Below are 26,215 nucleotides of genomic sequence, written 5' to 3' on the forward strand. Positions count from 1 at the left end.
CCGCAGCAGCCCCAGCAGGGCGCCCAATAATCGTTTGGGACGCCGGTTGTACCAGCTTAATCCAGCCTGGGTTACGATCATTTTCTGTAATTAGCGCAGCATGTGGTTCACATCTGCCTGCGCGTGGGCAAGGACTTCCCGTGTCTGACGGGTGTCGGCCCAAGAGTTTTGTGGGGCTGATAGGGTGTAGTGTGTTCTGGAAAACATCATAGGGTCAAATCGGCTATCCACCTTCAGAGGTAGACTTTGCGGTTAGTTATCGATAATCCTGATTACGCAGAGAAACAGGGCAGTGAATCTTACCATCTACCTGGCGGTAGGAAATAACAACAGGACAGTTAGCCACGAAGATCATGGTTTGGCGGGGTCGCTCAAATCATTAACGAAATTTCTGGCAGTGATTTGCAACTAATTTGGTGTCAATCCCATCTTCAGGGGCCTAGACTTAAAAGAAAAGTTAGGTAAGTTTCTGATGAGAGCTAGAAGGAAGGGACACATAGAGAAAGGGAGAGAAAGGAAAACACAGAGACACAATGACACTGACTGAGGTTAGTAAGGATAAGTGTCACATGTGTGGGACAGCTCCTCTCTGCTGGGCGGAGGTTGGTCCTAGCAGTGCGGCGGAGGAGAATGTGTAAGGTGATTTGTGTTGTGTTTGGGAGGTTAGCTGTGTGTTTACCTAGAAGGATAGAAATCATGTTAGTGTGAGGCATAGTCAGGAATCGTCGGTCTGTGTCAGTGGGTTTGGTTTTCCCCCTTTTGCTGTCGGTTGGAGTCCCAATGTTTCTTTATCGGCTTTTGGCGAACCTATCGAGAAACTTACTTGCTGCGCCCTTGCCCGATTTTGGTTTGGTGGGCAACAGGCGAGAGCTTGTGGGATTCCTTTCAGTGGGGTAAGGACTTTCTCTGACAGGCGATAGGGAGGGTTCTGCCAAGGTTGGCGAAACTGTAATACCACACTTTGTTTCCGACACTGAGTTCCTTGTGGGGGGCCTTCTGGCCGTAGTAGGCTTTGCGGCCTTCTGCGCATCTCTGATGTGGTGGTTGTGCAAAGAAGATGGCTAGCATGGGGCTTTACACCCAAATGTCTCTATATTTCCTGCATCATTTCTTTCAATTTTGAGTTGTACTCGGTGGCTTGGGTTTCTTGGTTGAAGCTGGCAACACATCAGGCATCCTTCTATGTAATCTGCCACATCTTGTTGTATGCCAGGCCACTGTGCCACCTGTTTGAATGGGTTGTAGGTGGTTTTGGCACCACAGTGCATGGTGCATCGTATGCGTGCCTAAGCATCGTCCCCCTTTGGCTCTGAGGGACTACAAGGCTTGGCGCAGTTAGGGGCTTAAAGACATATGTGAGGGCACCATTGTGCAGATGCAGCATATGCCTGATGGACTGGAGGGTGCGGAGGTCAGAAGGATGAGTCAAGTGAAGAGCTCAGAGGAGAGGAATGATTGAAGATGTGAGCAGTAGGCGGGTCTGCTGATGTGGTTTGGAGGGAGAGGTGGGTGTAGGAGGAGGAGGGGTTTTGCATGGCAACGGCGTGTTGGCAGCGGGTAAGAGCCGTAGCCATTGGGATGGGTGGGAGGGCATGAACTGTATTGAATGGTTGTGATGGGCGAGGGTCGCTGTTGAGCCGGACCACGCCCGCTTTCAGTTTACCCTGGTGATTGTGTGGGCAGCCATCGACATACACTGTGGGCATCAGTTTCATTGGTCACAGTCTGGGACGTCCTTTGCAAAAGAGTCACTGTACTCATGTAGAATTTCTTTAGGTCTTTGGCGATCTGCTTTCTTGAGTCTGGTGTCCTTTGGTAGGCTTTGGTGTCTGTGCTTCGATGCTTTGAAAAGATTCAGGCTGCCGGCTGATTTTTCCTTCCCAGGGGCTAGCACTGCATCAGACACTAAAGTGTCTTGGACATTTATGGCAGTTCTGAGTTGATGGGGACCTGAGTCTGAGTCCCAGCTTGCAGTGAGCAGAGGGAAGGGCCTTGTTCTTTGCTGCTTGGCGTTGAACTTGAGCTTGGCCTTGACTTTGACACTGCATCGTCACTAAGCAAATTGAAGGCAACGTCTGTGGCTTGACACTGCGACTCATTGGGGACTACTGACTGGAAGGGCAGTGGCTCACGGACTTGCGTCCACAATTTCAGGTGCTTAAAGACTATTAAGGGTTTGAAGCGATTAAGCAGATATTTTCCTATGAAGAGTGGATAGTTATTTAGAGGTGAGATGTAGACTGGGTGGATGAGATTCAACGATCCCACTGTTAGGTGAAGTGGGGCCACATGTTTCAGCTGTAGGCCCGTGTGGGAGTATGCTTGCAGGTTCAGTTCGCACCTTTGGAGTTTGAAAGTTCCATAAGTTCTCGTTCTTCTTTCTTGAATTTTCTCAAGGAGTTCAGTTGACATTAGAGTGATGTCGGCTCCTGCGTCTAGAAGGGCTTCCACTTTGACATGATGTTCGATGGTGATAGGGAGATAAATGAAAGCTCTAGCATTAAGTTCTGCCAGGAAGACTTAATTGTTACGTCACTCAATTTTCATCTATCCAATCACATTCCAACACTTGTGGTATATAAGATCGGTACTTACTCATGTTTGAGTTCGCAGATGCTGACGCTTCAATTCACCACCATCCTCCCCACCTCCTCCAAATTGAATCCTTCCCTCCATCCTCCTCACCACCACCACCAGGATGGTCCCTTACATACCTCACGGGGGTCGGCTGCGCCCCTGCCTTGATCTTCAGGCAGGATATGCAGAGTCCGGACCCTCAGATTGCGAGCTACGGACGGGGCCTACGCCAAAGAACGTTATTGCTTGCTGGGTTGCTAATAAATGGATAATTGTCACAGTATTCATTCTCCTGAGACTTTCTGGTAGAAAACTTTCTTGCTGTACCTTTCTCGGTGAGATCGCCCAGGAGTTGAGGGACTGGAGTTTGAGATGAGATAGGTAGGAGTTCAGGACTGATTCGGTGTTCTTCGGAGGAGTGGCAGACGACCAGGACAGCACTTTCAGGTAATTGAGTGGTTTTATCAGCAGGTGTTTGTTGGAAGCTTCTGTGATCTGACGTGTCATGTGTGGAGTCAGTTTCTGTCTCTTGCACGGGATGTTTAAAGAAGCTTTCTTGTCCATCTGAAGTTATGACAGTTACAGTGTTCTTGAGGTAAGGAAAAGGGGTGCTGTTCTGTGTGGTTTGTTGGACCAGGTGGTCGTTGCCTCCTTGTCTGGCCGCTAGTCAGGCCGCAGTGGGTTTCTCTTTCTTTTCCCACTTCCGATCCTCCTCTTTGCGTTTGAAGAACTCTTGCATCATCATTTTCATCAGTTCTTGTGAATCAAAACACGGCAATGTCTTTCCTTCATGTGTAGATTCAGCTTGAGCTTGATCAGTTTGGAATCTTTGTAAGTTCTTTCGTCGATTTGTCGGGCTGGTTGCATTAGATTCCCACGAGCCGTTTCCTGAGCTTCCTGATGAGGTTGGCTGGCTCCATGATCTCTCCCATCGATTCTCACAAGGTCTTGGATGGTACCAGGATTTTTCCCAGAAGCGTTCAGTTGAGTGTTGTCGTCCGTGTGGTCCATCCCAGCGGTCGTTTCTTTGTGTAGGTCGGGCGCCAAAGTGAAAGTCACGCTCTCTGTTGAACGAGGATGGTCTCCATTCTCTAGGTGGTGGCTTGAAGCTTTCTTGGTGTTGGTCGCCCTCTAGGGTCGCCCTCTAGGGTCATTTCTTTACTGCAGTTCTTGTGTTGAAATCAAGAACTGCAGTAGACTTGGTGTCCTTTTGTGACGCCATCTTTTGCTTGCCGTATGGCTTTGTGCGCCAGGTCTCGCAGCTGTTGAGACGTCATTGTTTTTGGGCATGCAAGGACGCCGAGGTGGTGGCTTACCCCAGGATGGAGATTTCTCAGAAAGAGAGTCTTGAAGTTCAGCTCTTGCTCCATGTCAGGTTCGTTGCGAGCTCCGAAGTATGCTTCTCTAAGCCGGCTGTAGTACGCCTGGGAGGGTTCATGACGACCCTGTATGGTCTCCAGGGCGGCCACCAGTCCTTGCTCTGATTCTGGGACTGCAAATTCTTTGATGAGGGCTTGGCGGAGCGATTGGTAGTCATTCTTTATGTGAGAAGGCTGTCGGTCCAGGAAGCTCCGCACCTCAGGGCTGGCTGTCGTTCGCAGCAGGTAAAGTCTGTCTTTGTCAGTAACGTTATGTCTCATTTCTAAGTGAAAATCGACATCATTCAAGTAAGAGTGGATGTTTTGACCATCTGGCACACTCGGGGTGAATTTGCTGATGTTTCGGGCCAGCTTGTCAAGGTCTTTGAGGTCCATGCCATGTGATGGATTATGGCTGGCCTTGGGGAGTTCTCGTAGCTTGGGTGTGAGGTAGGTTTCTTCAGAGGGAGCTGGTGAGGGTTTCAAAGTGGCTCCCTCCCCCTTTTGTTCACGTGACGTTCCAGGAACAGGGGACCCGGGCCTGCTTAGCAGAGGTGAGGCCGGGGCTCGTTGCGTCCTGGTTGGCTTAGGGCGCAGTTCATAAGCATGTCTGAGTTCATTTTTGACACTGTCATATTCCTCTCTTATGTCGTCTAGTTGTCGAGTGAGGTAACTTATCTCAGTTCTTGCTTTGTTCAGATGCGTTTCGAGGGCTTTAATTCTGCTGTTCTTGTCTCTAAAGTCCAGCCTTGCCTTTTCCAGTAGCTGCTCAGCGTACTGTAGCTCGTCGCGGAGTTCGGCGTGGGCTGACTTTGCTTGCTCCATTTCTTGTGTGTTGTTTGCTAGAGTTTCTTGTAGTCTAGCGATCTCCTCAGTTGCTCTGGGATCCGTCTCGTTGGGCCCTTCCCGTCGATCTTGAGCCTCCAGCTCTAGCTGCTCGATGCGTCGCTGTACAGCGCAAAACAGGGGTGTTAGTGTGGTAATGTCAGGTGCAAGTGATTTTGGGTGTGTAGTGGTGAGGTGAGTGTGGTGTTCCCCGATGGTGGTGCTCTGGTGCACACGCCTCCAGCTAGCGTCGCTGTGGAGGAGGTTAAGGGGGTAACCACGGGCGGGTGTAGCTAGAGAGGAGAGAGGGAAAAAGAACAGAACACACAGCAAAGAACGGCGTAGTCGTCGGCTGCTTCCCCCTTTTCCTACAAGGGAAGAGAGAAAGGAGACAACAACAAAGGAACACTTTGGAAAGAAGGTAGAAAGAGAGAGATTGGGAGAGAGAGGAAAAAAGTGAAATACACCTTTCTGGCCGCAGAATGAGTACAGTCAATTTTTTTTTTTTTCAACTTAATGTATGCTTCTAGATACGGTGCTCAGAAATGGTAATTTCAACACGCCAGGACTATGATTGTTATTATAATCTCCTCCGGGATGAGGGAACATACAATAACAATGACAGTATTGGCTTTGCGTCTGGTAGGATTGACACTGTACACCAATCAGAGCGTTTCTGGAAACGGGTTCACGACTGGCGCCTATCAGTCCTCGCTGGACTCGTTGGGACCTTGGCTGTAGGATTCCACGATGAGAGGGGGAGGTGAGAGTTAGACACAAGTTCAACTGATGTTTTCAAGTTGTATGAACATTGATTAAATGTCTTTTAAACAACCAAAATTCTCTGCTTTTATGATTCTCACAGGCACAATCGAGGAACCAGCAACAAATCAAAAGGAGGACAGCTAGGGAAAGAGAGAGAGTGAGGAGAGAGACAGCCAATAGGAAATGGTTTCACTCCAAAGTCAGGGAATATGACAAGTCATGACTGGACAATTAAAGCCTTGTTACACCAAATAAAATTGATGTTTTAATTCAGTAATGATAGTTGCCGAACTAAAATCGTCCTTGTTAAAGTTTTAGTCAGCAGTTGTAATCAAATTAATCAGCACAAACCATTGAGTTATGGGAGGAGGAACGACTAGTGATTGTAAAAAGGTTGCTATTTCAAGTCAATAATGAACTTTCCTGGTTTATGATTTAGGAGATTTCATTCAAAATTGGTCAAGGAAATTATAATTTCTCTATTCAACATGTATCATTGCCTTATGAAAAGGGGAAATGTGATTATTACTAAACTTAAAATTAAAAATTTAAATTAAAATCAAAATTTGAAATTTGAAATTAGAGATTACAATTTCCAATTCAAAAATGTTTAACATAAAATTTCACCTTGGCAATGAAAGTTGGTGGCCAAATTTTAATGACGCCTCATTAAAATTGATTACAAATAATCAATGTTTAATCAATCACAGAAATTGCGGTGTGGCAAGGAGATGTGATTTTTTTTTTTTTTTAAGATTGATCAAATTAATCAGCCTGAAAATAGTACTTGATTGTGAAGCTCGCCGCTTGGAGTCGTTTGACAAGCACGCCAACAGCCGAGAAGCGGAGAAGGGAGCTTTAAATTAAATACATGGAAATAGACAACAGCAAAACAAAAATTAATTTTGAGATTTATAATAGGGCTTTAATGGTTGATTACACTTACATCAAAAAGACATCTAAGTTTCAAATTGTCAATATTCCTGTGACATGGGAGGAGGGAAGAAATAAAAGAAATAGTGTACAGAGATATGAAGTAAATAAGTTTGCAGAATGGGTTCAAAAGCTTGTGATTTTTCACCCAAACACGTTACACCCACTGAGTTCAAACACAACGGATCACGCTAACCCCTATGTGCTAACAGCTTTAGCTAGCTGAGCTGTTCCACTGTTGTTTACATGTGAGGGGGCGGACTGCGCCTGCGCACTGAAACTCTACCCGGAAAAGGTATGTTAGGACTTCCGGGTCGTGGCTGTTTCTATGGCTGCAGAGATACAATCAGCATGAAGTTCAGCAGCTTTAAATGCAAAGCATGAAATGACGGCGCATTTTGGAATTGCACAGCAAATAAGCGCTATTTTAGATCTTATAGCAATGAACCGTCTCAGCTCGTTAGAGTGAGGCACATTTATCCACAGATTTACTGCGATTAATACACGGTCTCGGCGGACCTTAATTTTGTGCTAGTCTGTTTAAACAACACTACAGCACATGTGGACTCAGCCACACAATTTTACTTGATCAAGATCTTAAAATTCTCCCATAAAAAAAGGCTTGGGTGCTCGCGCTGAGCGCCGCGACTTACATTCACTAACGTTAGTTTTAAGTGAATACTTGGTAAAAGAGCATTAGGTCGCAAGCCTAAAGATCTTAAACCGGGAGACAGCTGATGCCGATTTTTTTACTCTGGAACACGCAGGGTAAAACACTAGCTGCAGAGGCCTAATAACAGAGAGGAAAAACAAGGAACACGCTCGCTTTTCTTCTTTCCTTTGTCTCAGCGGACAATTCCTAGATCTTTACTGCAGTTTAAATTCTTTACATCACAACTCGAGTTACACTTTCATTCATTCCAGCTGGCAGCCACAATAAAGCATACAGTAACACAATAAACTGTTTATCTGTCTCTGATCTATTTCTTCCGGATAAAATAGAACGAATACACATAAAGAATGACTTGTCTTATGTCCAAAAACTTAATGTATTTGCCCGCATTCTCCACCAAATGTAAGGATTAAGCTCAAATTTATAATGATTCAAATAATGAATCGAATCGAAAGATTCGAAACTTGATTAAATTGATTCAGAATTAATAGATTACACTTCTTAACCATTCGTCCAGCGAAGTGGTCAATTCAGTATACTGTATCAACTCAAAAAGGTTATATTATGCTCCTGGCCAAGATCACAAATAAACCAAAATATTACGTTAGGAAATTTTAAAGCTGAGGAAGCTTGGATCTAAATACAGATAGAACTTTTGTGAACATAAAGTCAAGACACTTCTTTTAATGAAACAATGATTTATTGAACTACTCTAAAACACAAAACTAATCTACTAAAACACAAACACACACACATTCACACTTACACTCATACAGTTCCGGAGATGAGAAAATACGGAATTGAAGAGAACCCCAAATGTTCTAGTATCTGCTACTAGTTCTTAAATCGCAACCTTAGAAAACCACAAAAGCAGAGATCTAACTTAAATGATATCGCACCAGATTTCAGCAAGAATGTGAGACCTTGTTTTACTTGCATTTGTGCCAGGAACGGGGATTCCGGGGGCTCGTCTGAGCGAAAGTTCTGGTTGGTTGCTGGTCGATGACGTCTTTGGGAGATCCTTCGAAGTTGAGGATTGGGTTGCTGGAGCCGGTCTTCGGTTGCCTGGTTACCCGGTTTGATGCACTCAGAGCTCTTCTGCGTTGCGAGACTTTGAAGAGTTTGGCAGTCGCAAAGTTTTCAGTTTGAGATTTTAAACAGGCCGCCTAAGCACGCCCCATGGTGCTATGGTCCAATCGAATATTGCTGCGGGGCGGAGCCACGCCCCCTGGGCTGTACCTTCTGGTGCGTAACTTAAGATAATAAAATCTCTGCACGTTCGTTATTAACCTCAATAAACTGTTGCAATGCATAAAATATACACAATATCAACTTCTCGTTCGTTTTGCTGTGTAGCATTCATCCAGACTGTGCTGTCCAGAGACAGTCAGGGTTTGTTTAGAGGTTTTACTGAAACACGGCACTGGATCAACGGAAGTAACCACAAAAAAGGTATTTTTATTTCAGAACTCCGAGTCTGATAACGACATCAGAGCAGACAGGAAAAAGACTGATATTGCATCAGCTCTCTAATCCCCAGCAGCCAATAAAGGCCACACCCCATTACGTTTGTAACCAATAACAGGCTTTAAACATTAACAGCCAAGTATCATTTACTATCCACTAAAGTTGGAAATTCCCTAAAGCTAACAGAGTATTCTTGTGAACTAACACAACTAAAACTCTTTCTAAGGGTGAACAAACACCACAGCACCTCCCCTGTAAATTTCAAACTCTTACTCTTTTTTTTTTTTTTTAAATGTACAGGTTACAAGTTCAACCTCTGCGGGGCACATCTTTTCCTAACAGGACGACTACTTATGAGAACAGTTTCAGTTATTGATGAAGTTGGCAGTGTTCCAGTTTCCAACTCTGCCACTGACTCAGTCTCAGCTCTGTCCATCCCGGGAGTTTCCTTGTCCTTTGCAACATCCACATTCATGTCATCACAGTCCCAGTTTCTCACTTGGTAAGAAGCACCGTCATTTACTTGGCTGTTACACATTGCTTTATTACTCAACATCTGATTCACATGTCTCTTTACACAGTTTCCATTAACATCAACCAGATATGTTACTGGACCTAGAACTTTTGAAATGGTACCACTCCACCATTTTTCCCCTCCCCTGTAATTTTTTACCAGAACCCGCTGACCCACAGTAAAGGTCCTGACTTTACGGGGTTTGTCAAACTTTTCAGGGTGGTCAAACTGCAATGTTGGTGAAAACCGCGGCTTGATAAGAGCCAGTCGAGTACGGACTGATCTTTTAAGGAAAAGTTCTGCTGGTGTCTTGCCAGTAGTACTATGAGGGGTGTTTCGATAACTGAACAAAAAATTTGCAACACAATGACGAATCGCTCTCTGCTCTACAGTCCTGTTCTTTGCAAGTGCTTTTTTTTAATTCTGCACTAAGCGCTCAGCCAATCCATTGGAAGCAGGGTGATAGGCTGGAGACTTAGTGTGCTTAACCCCATTCAACTGCAGAAAGTGTTCAAACTCTCGGGACGTAAATTGCGGACCGTTATCTGTTACAACTTCCTGCGGAAGACCATAGGATGCAAACAAATCTCTTAACACCTCTATGATCTATATTGCTGTGGTGGTTTTCATAGGAATAATCTCAGGCCATCTAGCATAAGCATCCATCCCCACCAGAAACATCTGCTGATGGTCCTCTGCGAAATCTAGATGAATTCTTTCCCACGGGCAGGATGCCCACTTCCAGGGATGTACAGGAACAGGGCAGGGCATACTACGCTGCTGCTGACACACCCCACACTGACTAACTACATTCTCCATATTTACATCCAGGGCAGGCCACCAAAAATAACTCCTGGCCAAAGATTTCATTTTTACCATACCCCAGTGACTATCATGAAGCTCAGCCAAGGACCTTTCCTGTAATTTCTCTGTGATTACTACCCTATACCCCCAAAGAAGGCACTCATCTTCGATGGACAATTCAAACCTCTTGGAAAAATATGGCCTGAGTGATTGATCAACTACATGTTTTGGCCAGCCACACATTACATGTTCTTTCACCTTACTGAGAATGAGATCTTTTTTTGTCTCATCTGCAATTTCTTTTGCCGTTACAGGAAGTTTGTCCAGATACGACAGTCTATACACTGCACTGGACTGGACAGGATCATCCTCTTTTACAGGCAGCCTGGATAAGGCATCAGCATTTCCATGCTGTTCAGACCTTCTGTATTGGATTTCATACTGGTATGCAGATAAAATCAAAGACCACCTCTGCATTCGAGCGGCAGCAAGGGTCGGCACCCCTGTTTTAGGGCCTAAAATTTTCAGCAAAGGCTTATGGTCTGTAACTAGAGTGAATTGTCTCCCAAACAAATAATCATGAAACTTCATCACTCCAAATACTAGCCCCAAAGCCTCTTTTTCGATTTGAGAATAATTTCTCTCAGTTTTTGTCAACATTCTAGAAGCAAACGTGATAGGCCTTTCACTACCGTCACTCATTTTGTGAGCAATTACAGCCCCCACTCCAACAGGAGAGGCATCACAAGCTAAGACTAATGGTAGCGCTGCATTAAAATGGGTCAAAACTTGATTTGACATCAAATGCCTCTTGGAGTTTTCGAAGGCCAACTGGCATTCTTTTGACCATTTCCACTCTACATCTTTATGCAATAGCCTTGTCATAGGTTGTACGATGGTGGAAAGGTTTGGAACGAACTTACCATAGTAATTTAACAGAGCCAAAAATTATCCGAGTTCAGATACCTTTGTAGGCGCTGGAGCCTTTTCAATGGCATCCGTTTTTTCCTTCATGGGGTGAATACCCTCGGAATCTATGACGTGCCCTAAGTAAGAAACACTAGTCTGAAAAAAAGAACACTTGTCTTTTCTGACTTTAAGATTGTAAGCTTGAAGCCTCTTTAGAACTCCTTCTAGAGCTTCCATGTGCTTTTGTGTGTCACGTCCAGTAATCAAGATGTCATCAAGGTAACAAATTACGCCAGCCATACCTTGCAATACCTGATCCATGATTTTCTGTAAAATCGCAGGTGCGCTAGCCACCCCATAAGGTAATCGGTTAAAGGCAGAGGTGGGTAGTAACGAATTACATTTACTTCGTTAAATTTACTTGAGTAAATTTTTGGGGTAACTAGTACTTTTAGAGTATATTTAAAGATAGGTACTTTTACTCTTACTCAAGTACATTTATAGAGAAAAAACTTTACTTTTACTCCGCTACATTTGATGGCGTTCCTCCGTTACTGTCCTCAGAAACGTGTCGTTGGAATTTTCATTTCATGTCTGATAAAACTGCCTTAATACTGCTGTGTATACAGCTGTTACTATGGAAACCGTAATATTTCAGCGCTCCTATAGCGCCCTCTCGTGACAGAGAATGCATTTTTCGTTTCCAATACATTTTTTCAGCTGTTTATGGTCATGATTGCAATTATCGACCCATGTTTTTATGCAGCAAACACAGAGTAGTGAATGTAAAAAGTTAAGGTGCCTTCTAAAAATCTAAACAAGTACAGTAATATTTATGTTTTAAATAAATATAATAAATTATATACTCAATTTATCCCTTTTAATGTTATACAGGATGAAATGCCATAGTGTAACATATTTTGTTTTTGTGTGAAACTTTATCTGAATTTTAAATCATGCCATTTTATGGCTTAATATTCTACTTTACATTGTCCAATCCCATTACTGTTTATTTTACTTTTGCAGATCTTAAAAATGGTTATGAATTGCTTTAAATCAATATTTTAAAATTCTGCAGATACACTAAATGAAATAAATATAATGAAATAAAATTACTTCCTAAATATTTGTTTATATTTGTGTATTAAAACATTTTTGATTAGACTCCTATCTGATTTTCTATACTTAAAAAAAGGTCTTTTTTTGGGCTATTTCATATCAATCAGATCAGAAGTAACTAGCTACTTGAGTACTTTTTCCATCGGATACTTTTTTACTCTTACTCAAGTAACTATTAAGATTGTTACTTTTACTCATACTTGAGTAAATATTTCCATAAGTACTTGTACTTTTACTTGAGTACAGATTTTGGGTACTCTACCCACCTCTGGTTAAAGGCATATAACCCTTTTGGGGTATTTATGGTCAGATACCGTTTGGAGCTTTCCTCAAGTGGTACCTGTTGGTATGCTTGAGATAAGTCCAACTTAGTAAATCTCTGACCACCTGACAATTTTGCAAATAAATCTTGAGTTCTGGGTAAGGGATACTGTTCGACTTCCAACCCAGGGTTAATGGTAACTTTGTAGTCTCCGCAGATCCTTACACTATTTTCATTTTTGGGAATGCAAACTATAGGAGCTGCCCACTCACTATAACTGACAGGGGAGATCACACCTTCGGTTTCTAACTTAGTCAGCTCCTTGTTGACCATATCTCTTAAAGCATATGGTACAGGACGTGGCTTACAAAATTTTGGCACAGCGTCCTTCTTTACATGTAATTTTGCTTGGATGCCCTTCAGCATACCTAACTCGGATTGAAACACAGAGGAGTATCTATCACACAACTGCTCCACTGTTTCCCCGACCATTTTGTACACAGGGAACCAGTTTAGGTTCAGTTGACTAATACAGTCTCTTCCCATCAAAGACGGCCCATTCCCTTTTACAACCAACAAATCTAGCAGGTGTGTCTCGTCTTTGCACTTTACTTTAACAGTAATTTTCCCTTTTAGCCTTAAAGACTCCTTACTGTATGTTTTCAAAACACAACTGGCGGGAGATAATTTTACCTTGTGAAATCTGCGAAGGTACAATCTTTCAGATATGACCGAAACAGCGGCTCCCGTATCTACCTCCATTTTTACACGCAGACCATTAATCCTGACATATACATAATAGGGCTTGTCTAACTTGTTCCCATTGGAGTCAATAGCAAACAGTTCTGTCCCTTTAATTACACTCTCGCTGCAATCCTCATGAGTTGGTCATTCTGACGCTGTATCAGGATCTGTCTGTGACTGGGGTACGTTGCAACCTGCTCTGCGTTCATGCTCGTGTGCTCGGGTACCCAATGCAGGGCGTTCGTTGCTTCTCACCGCTTCAAACGGACGCAGCTTAGGTGAACCGAGGTCCTCAATCGCCGCGGCATCTAAGTGCTTAGTCAACCTAGCAGGCTTGACATCTTTCTTATCTTTCAGACGTGCCCGGCAAGCTCGCATAATATGTCCACGTTTTCCGCACTCGCGACATTCAACATCCTTAAATCCTTAAACTTCTGGTTTGTGTCCAGTTCCATTACACCTATAACACGGCCTGATAACAGTCTCTTTTGGCTTGGCACCACTTTTTTTTTTTTCACGACATGAGTTTTAAAAGACTTCTGCAAAAACTGCTGCGAGCTCTTTACAGTCACTTCAAATGCCAGTCCCATCTCTATAGCAAGTGCAAGTGTTAAGTCTCTAGAATGTGCGGCAGTTAACAGCCGATCTCTCAACTCGGTGCTTTTTACTCCACACAGTCCGAACATACAAGTGGCTGACAGTTTCTTTAAATTAGCGACATAATCACTTATCGATTCACCTTCCAGTTGATTCCTTGCGTGGAACTTGCATCTTTCTGCAATGAAATTCGTCCGAGGCACATAGTGTTTTTTCAACAGGTTGATCAACTCCTTATACGTCTTCTGCGATGGTTTGTCAGGTGTGCACAAATCCATCAACAAACTATGAGTTCTTTTTCCAACAATCGTTAGAAACACCGCTTTCGTTTTCTCGTCGGTGTCCTTTAAATCGTTTGCTGCAAAATACTGTTCGAGCCTTTCCAAATAGGCATCAAACTGTTCCTCACTTTCATCAAAGTAAAAATCATCGGGCTTTCCAAAAGCCGTTATCCCCGGTTCTTCTCGTCATCACCCTTACAAATGTTCACTCCATTCGCACACCTCATCAGAGTTACTCATAACTCTGTCTCTTTACGGTAAAACATCCCATCCTCGTCGCCACTTGTGCTGTCCAGAGATAGTCAGGGTTTGTTTAGAGGTTTTACTGAAACACGGCGCTGGAACAACGGGAGTAACCACAAAAAAGGTATTTTTATTTCAGAACTCCTAGTCCCATAACAAGATCAAAGCAGACAGGAAAAAGACTGATATTGCATCAGCTCTCTCAGCCAATAAAGGCCACACGCCATTACTTTTGTAACCAATAACAGGCTTTAAACATTAACAGCCAAGTATCATTTACTATCCACTAAAGTTGGAAATTCCCTAAAGCTAACAGAGTATTCTTGTGAACTAACACAACTAAAACTCTTGCTAAGGGTGAACAAACACCACACAGACAATCCATTACATATCAAACAAGGCTATACTGCTTGCATGCTAATGCATTTGATAACTTCCTTTCCCAAAGGCATATAATGCATAGATAAAACTCCAACCATCACATAAAACACATCAGGCATATAAAAGAAATCATGAAAACATATGATACTGTTGCTCTAATAGTAATACTAATAAGTTGATCGTTTCTTAAAGATTGTCTCTGCAGTGTACTCAATTGAGACACGCGCAGCGCAGAATGTCAGTCGGGAGGGGGGGAACAGGAAGTCCGAAAAGTCATGAGAATCACGCTGGACGGATCATGTGCCTTGCCAGCTTTATGTCAGTAGAAGACTGGAGGTTTGTTTCTTAGGTGCTCTGAGACAAAGAGCGTTTTTTTTTTTTTTTTGTCTGGATGCATACGTCGAGTTTTGCAAGAATCAGCTATTTCCGGTCAGGATTTTAACCCGAGGTGACAATTTACCCTTCGTCTTTCACGAGTCTGCACAAACCACCCATTATCCTTCTGACTGGATTAACTTTTAGTGCTGCCGGGTTTCCTGGAGTGATAGCACGAAGGCAAATGAAGTTTGGGGTACACCAAGTTGAAGAACCACAGCCATATCACCCTGCAGCCCAAGATCGGTTGCTCATTGAAGCTAAGCAGGGCTGAGCCTGGTCAGTACCTGGATGGGAGACCTCCTGGGAAAACTAGGTTGTTGTTGGAAGAGGTGTTAGTGAGGCCAGCAGGGGGTGCTCACCCTGTGGTCTATGTGGGTCCTAATGCCCCAGTATAGTGATGGGGACACTATACTGTAAAAAGCACCGTCCTTCGGATGAGACGTTAAACCGAGGTCCTGACTCTCTGTGGTCACAAAAAATCCCATGGCACTTCTCGTAAAGAGTAGGGGTGTAACCCCGGTGTCCTGGCCAAATTCCCTCCACTGGCCCTAGTCAATCATGGCCTCCTAATAATCCCCTTCCATTAAATTGGCTATATTACTCTCTCCTCTCCACCTGTAGCCGGTGTGTGGTGAGCGCACCGGCGCCGTTGTACTGTGGCTGCCGACGCATCATCCAAGTGGATGCTGCACACTGGTGGTGGTTGAGGAGAGATCCCCCATATGATTGTAAAGCGCTTTGGGTGTACGGAAATACACATGAAAGCGCTATACAAATGCTTCATTCATTCATTCATTCAAGAAGGCTTCACTCTTCGCAGAATCTAATGGCAGCTGGCCAGGACAAAGGAATCTTTGAAGTGTGATGACTTGTTCGGTATTCGCGCTTTGCGTAGCCAAATTCCTACAGTCCAAAAGACTGATTCTTCAAGATTCAAGCGTAACTCGTGTTGCATCATTTTATGAATTTTGACTGCAACAACAGCAGCAGTCAACTCCATCCTTGTTATTGTAATCTGTTTTAAAGGTGTCATCTTTGATTTGGCCATGACAAAGGAACAGTGTTTGTCACCATTGTCATTCTTTACCAAGATATAAGTCACAGTCCCGTATCCAGTTTCACTAGCATCAGCAAAGTGATGCAGCTGAGCCAGTTTTGTAGATCCAAAATTTGCTGGTTTGATACGTCGGGGCACTGTAAACTTAGAAAGTTGTTACAAATCCAAGAGCCATTTGCACCATTTTTGTTCTTGATCATCTTTTATCTCTTTAACCCAACCCTTTTTATCTTTACATAGGTTCCTCAGCAGATGTTTAGCTGGCAAGATGACAGGTGCCAGAAATCCAAGAGTGTCGTATATTGAGCTGACCACAAATAGAATTCCCTGTCTGGTTGATTGTTTTGCTTGTATCTGTCAGTATTATTTCAGTTTAAGTTGACCACTGGACTCCTAGAGCCCTTTCCATAGGTAAAATATTGTGACTCAAGTCTAGGTCTTTGACTTCCTTAGCTCTGTCTTCTACGGGAATGGAAGACAAGACTGCTCTACTGTTACTTATCCACTAAGACAACAGCATGGGTCTCTGTTGACACAGAGTTCAGGTAATCATCGACATAAAATTTCTGTAACACTGTGTCCACTAGTTCTTGAGGTACTTTATGTCTGGCATTGAAAGGCGAAAGATGTGGCCTCAAACAGATGCACAAACATTTTATATTCCACAGGGAATTGTGTAGCAGATCAGCGTCTTTGTCTGGAACACTTATTCGATAAAACATAGACTCTATGTCTGCCATAAGAGCCACTGGTTTATGTCTGAACCTAATCAAAACTCCTACAAGAGAATTAGTGAGATCAGGTCCCTGTAGTAGCTGCTTGTTCAGTGAGTGCAATCAAAGACTACACAAATCTTACATTTTTTAGGATGGTATATTCCATCATCTCGGTTTAGTTGCTCTTTTGGAACTTGAACTGCATAACTTTTCGTTATGATATCATTCATGAAGATATTGTAATCCTCTTGCAAGTCTGGTTTCATACTCAGCCTTCTTTTCAAACTGTTAGCACGTTGTTTTGTGACACTGTAGTTACTAGGCATTTTCACAGTTTCATTTTTCATTGGTAACCCAGTGCAGTAGTGTCCATCCACTAATTGTGTTGACTTTTCTTAGCTATTAATGACCTGCCAAGGTTACATGGCCTTAGGAATGTTGGTTCCTTTCAACAAGCCAATTTCTGCATCAATAGTGGGAAGGCGCACTTTACTCAAGTAAGGCCATTTCTCTATGTGTCGTTGTGAGGGAATGTTTTCTCTAATCACTGGAATACTTTTCTGTGTGTAAACTCTTGGAAGATCTGTATACTCATTTTCTTCCAGTCCACATACTTCCAGGTCAGACACAATGTAACTATCCACTGGTCTTTCCTGTCCCATTGTTCGAAGCAGTATTTTCGTTTTCCTTCCTCTTACATTCAACTGTTTCATCAGTGTCTCAAAAAGTAGCTGAGCTACCTGGATCCATAAAAGCATATGTCTCCAAAGTGTTCTCATTTTTGGGGGATTTGACTTTTACTGCCACTATTGCAAGAATAGACTCATCTTCTCCGGCCCCAGTACAACCACATGATACACCAGAGCAGAGGACACACTATTTTCCTCTGTACTGTCTTCTTACTTTTGCTTTTGTACTTGTTCACCCTTCTTATCAATGTGGAGTATACTTGGATGTCTCTGTGAACATTGTTGGCATACCATTCTTTTTCTACAGTCCTTACTAAGATCAGGTGTCAGACATCCAAAGCATAAGCCTTTTGACTTGAAAGGGATAGTTCATCCAAAAAATGAAAATTTGATGTTTATCTGCTTACCCCCAGGTCATCCAAGATGTAGGTGACTTTGTTTCTTCAGCAGAACACAAACAAAGATTTTTAACTAAAACCGGTGCAGTCTGCCAGCCATATAATGGCAGTGGATGGGCATCAGACCTTTAAAAGTAAAAAAAAAAAAAAAAACATGCACAGACAAATCCAAATTACACCCTGCGGCTCGTGACGATACATTGATGTCCTAAGACACGAAACGATAGATTTTTGCAAGAAACTGAACAGTATTTATCTTGCTCTCTTTCCACGTTGTTCTTGAATTTCAAAGGCTTTGCCTCTCCATTCTCTTTCAACTTGAATGGAAGCTTTGAGATGACAACTCTGATATTTGTGGGATTGTCCATTTCGCCCATATATTCAAGATCTCCCATTACAATCCGACATCCAATAAGAAAAAGTGCATACGCTTTCAATGCCTTTCCATCCTCTGGTTTTATCTGCGACCAATTCAGCATTCTGTCTATATAGACACTAGCTATTTTCAGCTCGTAGCCAAACTCCTTGTGCAAAAGATCCCAAGCTTTCTTGTAGCCTTTGTTAGGTTCCATATGAACACAGCTACGGACAAGGTAATTGGGCTCTCCACAAGTGTACTGTTCCGAATAGTACAGTTTGTCTCTAGCATTCTCTGTTTTGGTGTTGATTGCATGTTCAAAGCCCTGACAAAGGTTCTGTATTCTATCAATTTTCTCGTGAATATTGGAATGTCCATTTGTGGCAAATGAGACCAAATTTGTTGTTTAATAAACGTCTCAGTGATCTCATTTTGTCGTTGCATCACTCTGTATAAATTACCTTCAAGTTCCCCAGGACTTCTATCATCGACAAGTTCTTTTCTAGATCTCGTACTGTGGGTTCTCTGGGAAGGTGGTGGTGTCACGTCTCTTTTACGATGCTGTTCCACAAGGAAAGAGTCTTTCTGTTCCTTCTTACAGCGTATATCTTCATTTTTTGATTGACATTCACTCTTATTTTCAAGCAGGAGGTCATAGTCTTTAAATACCTTGAGTTTGGCAAAAGAAGCTTTCATTTCTGTATCAATCTCCAACTGCTCTTGTTCTGTCTACAATTTCGCCACCTCTTGCTCAATGGATTGTTTCTTTTTCAAAGCTGCAACACGGGCTAACAATACTGCATGTTCTGCTTCTTGTTTAAGGTGAGCTGCAGAACTTGAACTGCAACTCGATGCATTTGAGATTCATCCAGCAATGGACCCATAATTCTTTTTGTGTCTTTGTGATGAAACAACTGAAACACTGTCTTTAGGTCCAGTGTTAAATGCTTTGCTCTTATAATCGGTGGTGAAAATCCAAGCTTGCGTCTGTTTTACAAAATCGTCAATATATTCAGCTTTATTTTGAAACCAATTATCATGATCTGCCTTTCTTTCCTCCTCAGACTGAAGCACTCCTAATTCAGCATTGAGGCAATTGAATTCTTTATTTAACTTTATTTAGCCTTTTTCTCAACATTTTTCAGATTCCTCTCATCATCTTTACGACTATCAATTTCGTTCATTAGCTAGCCTTTTCAGTTACCTGAAGTGTCCTTTTCGGTCTTACATCGGAAGCTTCTTCCATTTGTAACACAGGCTTTGCCTGGTGAGAATCGGTACTGCAATGTGCTGAGTCATCATCCAGTTTGCAGAATTGATGCACAAATAACTATGAAACAGTCATCAAGCCTCTTTGCTTCCAGCAAATTGTTCAAACAGTACCTGCTTATGTAAAATGTCCCTCAAACAGGATACCCCAACTGACTGGATCATGTGCCATAACTTTTAAATGTCTCGTGCGCTCCATGTGCGTTGTTTCATAATTGACGTGCCTACACATCCATGTGATCGCTTAATCCCTTTGAAGTTAACGATTTCTCCTTTATCCAAGTTGGCAAATGTACCATCAGTTTAAAGCAACCAGTCTGACGCGACAAACTCATCCAAGTCGTTATATTCATGTTTGATTCCTGTTTATTTGTACTTCAAAGCAGGAACAATCTTTCAACTTTATATATAACACCACAATATGGATCGACGGTCAAAAACTGTATCACTCCATCCCTTGCTTGTTACACCACTAACTCGGATATGACGTCGTAATCGGTCATCACTTAACACGGACATAATAAGAGCATATATAACAGTATAACTTAATGATTATAAAAAATACAAATGCAACAAATAATAATTTTAACAATACTTCAATATTCTCATATTAACAAAATGTACTGTATATTATGGCTCTAACAGTATATACAGTATCATGCTCACAGATGCTCACAGATAGTGATCTGAAACCTGCTCAACAGATGAATCCTGCTGACATTTACTTGAGTCTCTTCAAACTGTTTTCCTCTGAGAGCGCTTTACCAACTTCAGATGTTCAACTACACTGATATTCTAGTGTAAAACAAGTTTCTTGACTACTGATAAGATTTGCAATGACTTAAATATCAGGTATGATGTGTCTTTGGCCTTCATTATGAATGTTTTGATTATGCTGTGTTGTAAATAAAATACAAATAATCTAAAACTCCATTCTTTAAATCTACTCACATTGTTCCTTTCCTAATAGTAACAGTCTCATTAATGAGCCATTAGGGGAGGGCTCTTTGTCTCTCAGGTATGAATTGCTAAATATTCATAGGTCATTGCCAATCCTTTGAATGTTCCCTTTTCAGTCACAAAACATGTTTTATAATATTTGCATCAATATATTGTTTTCTCTGAACGAGTGAACGAGATGATTTTCACATCATTTGATTGAAAAAAATTCTAGCCTACCACATACAATTATCAAAAGTCTAGTGAACAAATGTTCTGTATGTGTTTCATGGCATTATTTTAGTGACTTCAAAACTTAACTACGCATAAACAATGTTTTCTCAAGAACACAAACTTGTACATTCATGTTGCTTACATATTATTGTAGCCCAATTTGTGCTTATTACAAAGTAATCATATTTTAGCTATTAATGTGTTTTTAAGATACTGAAAAAGCACAGATGTCAGGGCATGTCAAAACTTCTTCAGGACCCCAAAACACCCCAGACCCCAGAGGGTCAATGAGAAGGTACTGATTTTAAACCAAAAATTACATTATGACTGTTTAATAAGCTCACCATTTCATCTGGTAAAAACTGACAGAAGACTCTTGGTTCATACAAAAATTACACTGTATTAGAGAAATATATCAAAAAGTAATATATAAAAATCTAAAATTTGTATTTCCCACTGCATGCTAACAATTTAAATAACCATCTTAAAACAAATACTGCAGATATTCTGAATTTCCCACAAAGGTGAACACGATAACACACATTTTCAATAAATGAATAAATAAACCATTGAATGAATGGATTAGGCATTTGGGGTAACTTAACTTTAGATACATGATGTTCTCACCGTAATTGTCCGGGGAATTTCAGGTTTCTTGATTTTCAGATACAGAAGACCTGATACTGTGACTCCATAAAAGAACCAGGCACTAAAGCTAGAAAACAACAGGAATGATGTTAGAGAAATATAACATATTTTTCACTTTTTTTTAAATGATTTTAAAATAAGACTGAATCTTCAAATAAGACTATTTAAACTTAAACTAACAAATTTGAATTACAATCTAAACTCTGCACTCTGCTTGAGATGCTTGCTGCCTTCATGTGCTACCGGAAATTTAATATTTCCCACTTGATTACGAGCTTATCATATACATAACCGTTTGATTAACATTTCAAAACATTCCTCCTCTCTTCGTGCATGTCTTTGTCTCCTCAGTGCCATCAAAAACCCATACTGGCAACTCCTAACTGTCACGAATCCAGTTCGCGGCTTTCTGTCCGCTCACCACCAGAGGTCGCCTTGCCACTCTATTGACATCTGTTCTATACTTAAACACACTAACACTAAGTGTTACACTAACCACTTAAGAGACCTCTCGAGTTTTCTTAAATAACTAGTAATTTAAGCGAAGTGGTTCTCATTCCTAGTCCTGGAGGACCCCTGCTCTGCACATTATGCATGTTTCTCTTATTTAACACACCTGATTGAGATCATCAGCTCATTAGGAGAGAGATCCATGAACTGAACTAACAAGCTGAAGATCTCAATCAGGTGTGTTAAATAAGAGAGACATGCAAAATGTGCAGAGCAGGGGTCCTCCAGGACTAGGATTGAGAACCACTGCCTTATAGGAGTTTACATTCAACACACATTTGACAATAAAGAATTTTTAAGAGAATACATTATGACAACGAACGTACTCGGTTACTAACGTAACCAGTTGGCCGCTACACAAATTTCCGCAATGGACACTTCGCTGGACCAGGCCCAGGACGAGGTGATGCCTCTAGTCAAGTGGGCTCTTACTCTCATGAGGCACTGCAGCCCCAAGGAAGAGCTTCCACTCTCCATTCGGATAACCTCTGCTTCGTGACCGGAGACCCTCTGGTACGGCCACCGGAGCATATAAACAGCTGCTCCAATTGCCTGAAGGAGGCAGAGCACTCAAAATAGTTCCTCAATGGAACGAGGCAGTTACAATCTTGGTCTTGCTCCGAAGGAGGAAGCGCCAAGAGAGTAATAATCTGAGCTCTGAACGGAATCGAGAGCACTTTAGGTACATAGCCCTGCTTCGGCTTCAGGATGACCTGGATGAACCTGGATGAGTTATTAGGCCCGAATTCATGGCAAGCAGGGCTGCCACAGAGAGTGCCTGTAAGAGAGCTCCTGCAGGAAGGGTTCTGAGCCACGGGTTGCACACCAGGCGGAGAAAACAGACCATTTAAGGCCATAGAGCCATCTCGTAGACAGTGCTCTAGCCTAAGACATTTTATTTAGGACATTCTCTGGGAGGTTTCCAGGCTCCTATCGAGAGGCCATAGGTGCAGTGCACACAATTCGGGTTGGGGGTGCCATAACGGCCTGTTCAGGGTAGGAGATCCCAACTCAGGGAAATGGGCCAAGGGGCTGCTAAGTGTAGCCGTGGTAGGTCTGCCAACCAGTGCTGTTTCTTCCAGAACGGGGCCACTAAGAGGACTTTGTGTTTATTATTACTGACTCGTCTAATGACCTGTGGGATCAGGGCGACCAGGGGAAATGTGTAGAGGAGGAGGTTGGGCCAATCGTGGGCAAAAGCATTCTTTGTGAAATAAATTGAGCACTGAGAATTGTCTTCTGAGGCAAAGAGGTCGACTCTTGTCCTGCTGAAGATATCCCATATTTATTGAACCATTTGGAGATGTAGCATCCGCTCCTCTGAGGGGACGTTGCTCAGAGACAGCATGTCTGCTCCTTGGTCCAGCCTGCCTGGTACATGTGTTGCTCTTAGAAGATGCAAATTGAGTTGAGCCCATTCCAAAAGGCGCTTCACCAGAGTGAAGAGGCACCTTTTAAGAAGAGACCCCCCTGGCGATTTATATAGGACGCTACCGTCATGCTTTATTATGCAAGTAGTGAATGTGACAATATTTACATGCATCTAATACAGAATCCCTTATAACAAACATATAGCACATAAAAAAAACACAAGTAAAGAATATGACAATATTTAAATGTGCCAGATAAAGAATCAATTTCAAAATATATACTATATATAATAGCTAACATAACAAGTGCATTCACATAACTCCTGTGTATATATTCATGTGTCTGTGAACACTATGATCATGTGTGTATGCGAATGTCTGTGCGTGTGAGCTAGTTATTCCATCTGGGGGTGGGAGATGTAGCACACATAAGTCAAATAATATCTAACAGATTATTAACGAATATATAAGAATAATAATAGTAATAACAATAAAAAAGAGAGAGAAAAAAAGGAAGCCATTGGAGATATCAAATATTATTAACAATAATGATAACTATAATAATAATAATAATTAAAGCTGCAAGCAGCGATGAACCCGGGCTCAGCGCCGACCGGTGGCTTTAGGAAAACAGCAAACGGTGGGCAGTATGCTTTTAATACAGTAAATATAGGAGAAATATGTCATAAGTCATTTAAATGTGCCAAACTTGCCGCTGCCAGATGGTGGCGCTATGCCTATAACTGATTATTGGCATGTAGATGTGTTCAGGCAAGCACTTTTATCAAACATATGAAGTTTGGTGCGGATTGACCTTAGTATGTTTGAGTTAGTGAAAGATATGATATATCCTGCTGCCAACAGATGGCGCTATGATAATATCTGAATATTGGCCTTTAGGTGTCTTCAGGCCAGAACTCTTAACAAACCTGTGAAGTTTGAGGCAGATCGGACATTTTATGGCTGAGTTATAACAACTTCTATGTCCATGGCAAAACAACAAACTTTGTCAGGCCGCCACAGACACGCCCTTTACCGAAACTCAAGATCTTCACAATTTAACATCTTTAAGGCTAGATCAGACTGACCAAATATAATGTTGATATCATTAAATCTCTAGAAGGAGTTTGCTATAAACCTAACCCCCTACAAGCACTTCAGATAATGTCAACTGTGAACCAATATGCTACATTTTCCCTATATTCTGATGATGATGATAAGAACATGTAGTTCATGATGATAACAAAATGTTATTATTGCTTGCATTACATCCACCACTTCTGCTTAAATGTCATCGTTACCTATCTGTACAATTTGTATGTGGATATTGCTTTGCTGGTGACTCCTGTTATAAGACATCACTCTTAAGCGCTACATAACTAAGAATCAATAACAGTGCCCAGTTGGCACATGCATTCACAGTAACCCTCTGCTAGTTTGGATTTTAAGTTTACTGAATTGAAAGGGTTACACTTTAAAATCAACACAGAGACACATACACACAATATATAAAATGTTGCCAACCAGTTTCATTTGTTAACATTAACTATATAAGTTAACATGAACAATAATTAAATAGCATTTATTAATGTTAATTAATATTAAGCTAAAAAAAGTATTCATATATTGTTTAAAGGTAAATTAGTATCTTTTAACATTAGTTTATGTACTGTGAAATAACATGAACATGAACACAGTTCATGTGGGTGTACAGCAATACACAATAAAGTGCTCTATAAACGCTTCATTCTTTGAAAATATCTTTAAAAATCAAGTTGAGTATTGTAATGGGGCGATATAAATATAACTGATCTTAAAATGGTAAAATTTTCAGAATATTTTGAACAGATAACAGCAAAGTTTGTTTTGTTGACAAAGTTTGTCTTAAAATTTTATATTCAATAAATAACACTATGAAAATAAATGTCTATCAATGACGATAAACCGCTCATGCTAAATAGTTGTATTTTTCTTAATCTTTTGCTATGTGATTGAATAGGACAAGTTCATGGTACAGTTCAGTAAAAATTAAATAAAAAAACAACTGCAAAATACAAACAATGAAAGACTTAGTGATCCTTTATATTTTCTCAAAATATCAGACTCTCAAAGATCAGACATATTTATGTAGATTAAACATCATTGTGCATTTTTTGCACAATGATGTTTAATCATTGTGCAAAAAATGATGGTCTTAAGCAAAACAGCATGTTTCACCCTCTCTCCCTCTCTCCCTTTCACCCCTCCCCCCTTCAGTCTCTCTTCAGTCACTCAATGGTGACTGAACACAGACACTCAGGCAGAGTGAGAGCAGGTTTCTGATTTCTTTTTTTAATTTTCTTTAATTCATAGAAGCTTGTAAAAAATTTATATTTACAGCACTTACTCAGAATGATAAGATCTCTGTGTGAAAAAAGTTTTAAAAGAGTTTGGATGCTGCACTTTAAAGATATAAAAAAATTACGGTTATGTTTTTTACTACATCTTTAAAAAATCACCAAGTCAACACCGTTCAAGATATCCCAAATCCGCTCGCAATTTAACATCTTCAGAATCTTCTCTTCATGTTAAAAAAGTTTGGTGTGTATACCTTGTTGTTCTTAGAAGGAGTGTGAATTTGTTTACAGCCTGATTTTTCCAAAAATCCACATTCAAATCAAAATAGCCGGCTTCCTGTTGGTCTTAGCTAATGAGTTTGATTTAGAAAGTTGTCCAGATTGATGAGAACAATATATGTACAGAGTTTGGTGACTGTAGGAAAAACTAACCCCCCAACTTTTGTCAAAAGATGGCGCTATAGAGTGCCTGCTCCACGCCCATTTATGACCTTTCGCCAGTGTCTAACTATCATTAATATTGATGTGTGTGTTGAGTTTCATGAAATTCTAAGCATGTTATCTGCCTCGAAAAGACAGGAATCTAATTTTAAAGTTTGACACGTTGCCATGGCAACAGCATTTGATTTATCATCGACCCCTTTACATATTCTTATCGGCCGTGTTTTGACATTATTTTGATGAAGTTTGAAGATAATCAAGTAAAATTAAGAGGCTGATTTCAAAGGATTTTGAAAATGACACACTTCCTGCTGCCAGTTGGTGGCGCTATAACTTTGACTCATAATAGTCACATTTATGGAATCGGCATCATACAACGAACAAATTGGTGAAGTTTCATCAGAATCAGGCAATGTGTGC

General features: G+C 41.4%; 1 protein-coding gene across 1 annotated transcript in view; it reads right to left on the bottom strand.

Moving 5' to 3' along the window:
* LOC141312708 (b(0,+)-type amino acid transporter 1) overlaps positions 1–26,215 on the bottom strand; it is a 124,820-nt gene that overhangs the window by 37,397 nt on the left and 61,208 nt on the right. The window contains exon 5 of the mRNA XM_073832594.1: positions 21,118–21,205. Within this exon, the coding sequence (XP_073688695.1) occupies positions 21,118–21,205 (88 nt within the window). The remainder of the gene's footprint in view (positions 1–21,117; positions 21,206–26,215) is intronic.

This window comes from Garra rufa, unplaced genomic scaffold, assembly GCF_049309525.1.
Source record: "Garra rufa unplaced genomic scaffold, GarRuf1.0 hap1_unplaced_004, whole genome shotgun sequence".
Classification (NCBI taxonomy): domain Eukaryota; kingdom Metazoa; phylum Chordata; class Actinopteri; order Cypriniformes; family Cyprinidae; genus Garra; species Garra rufa.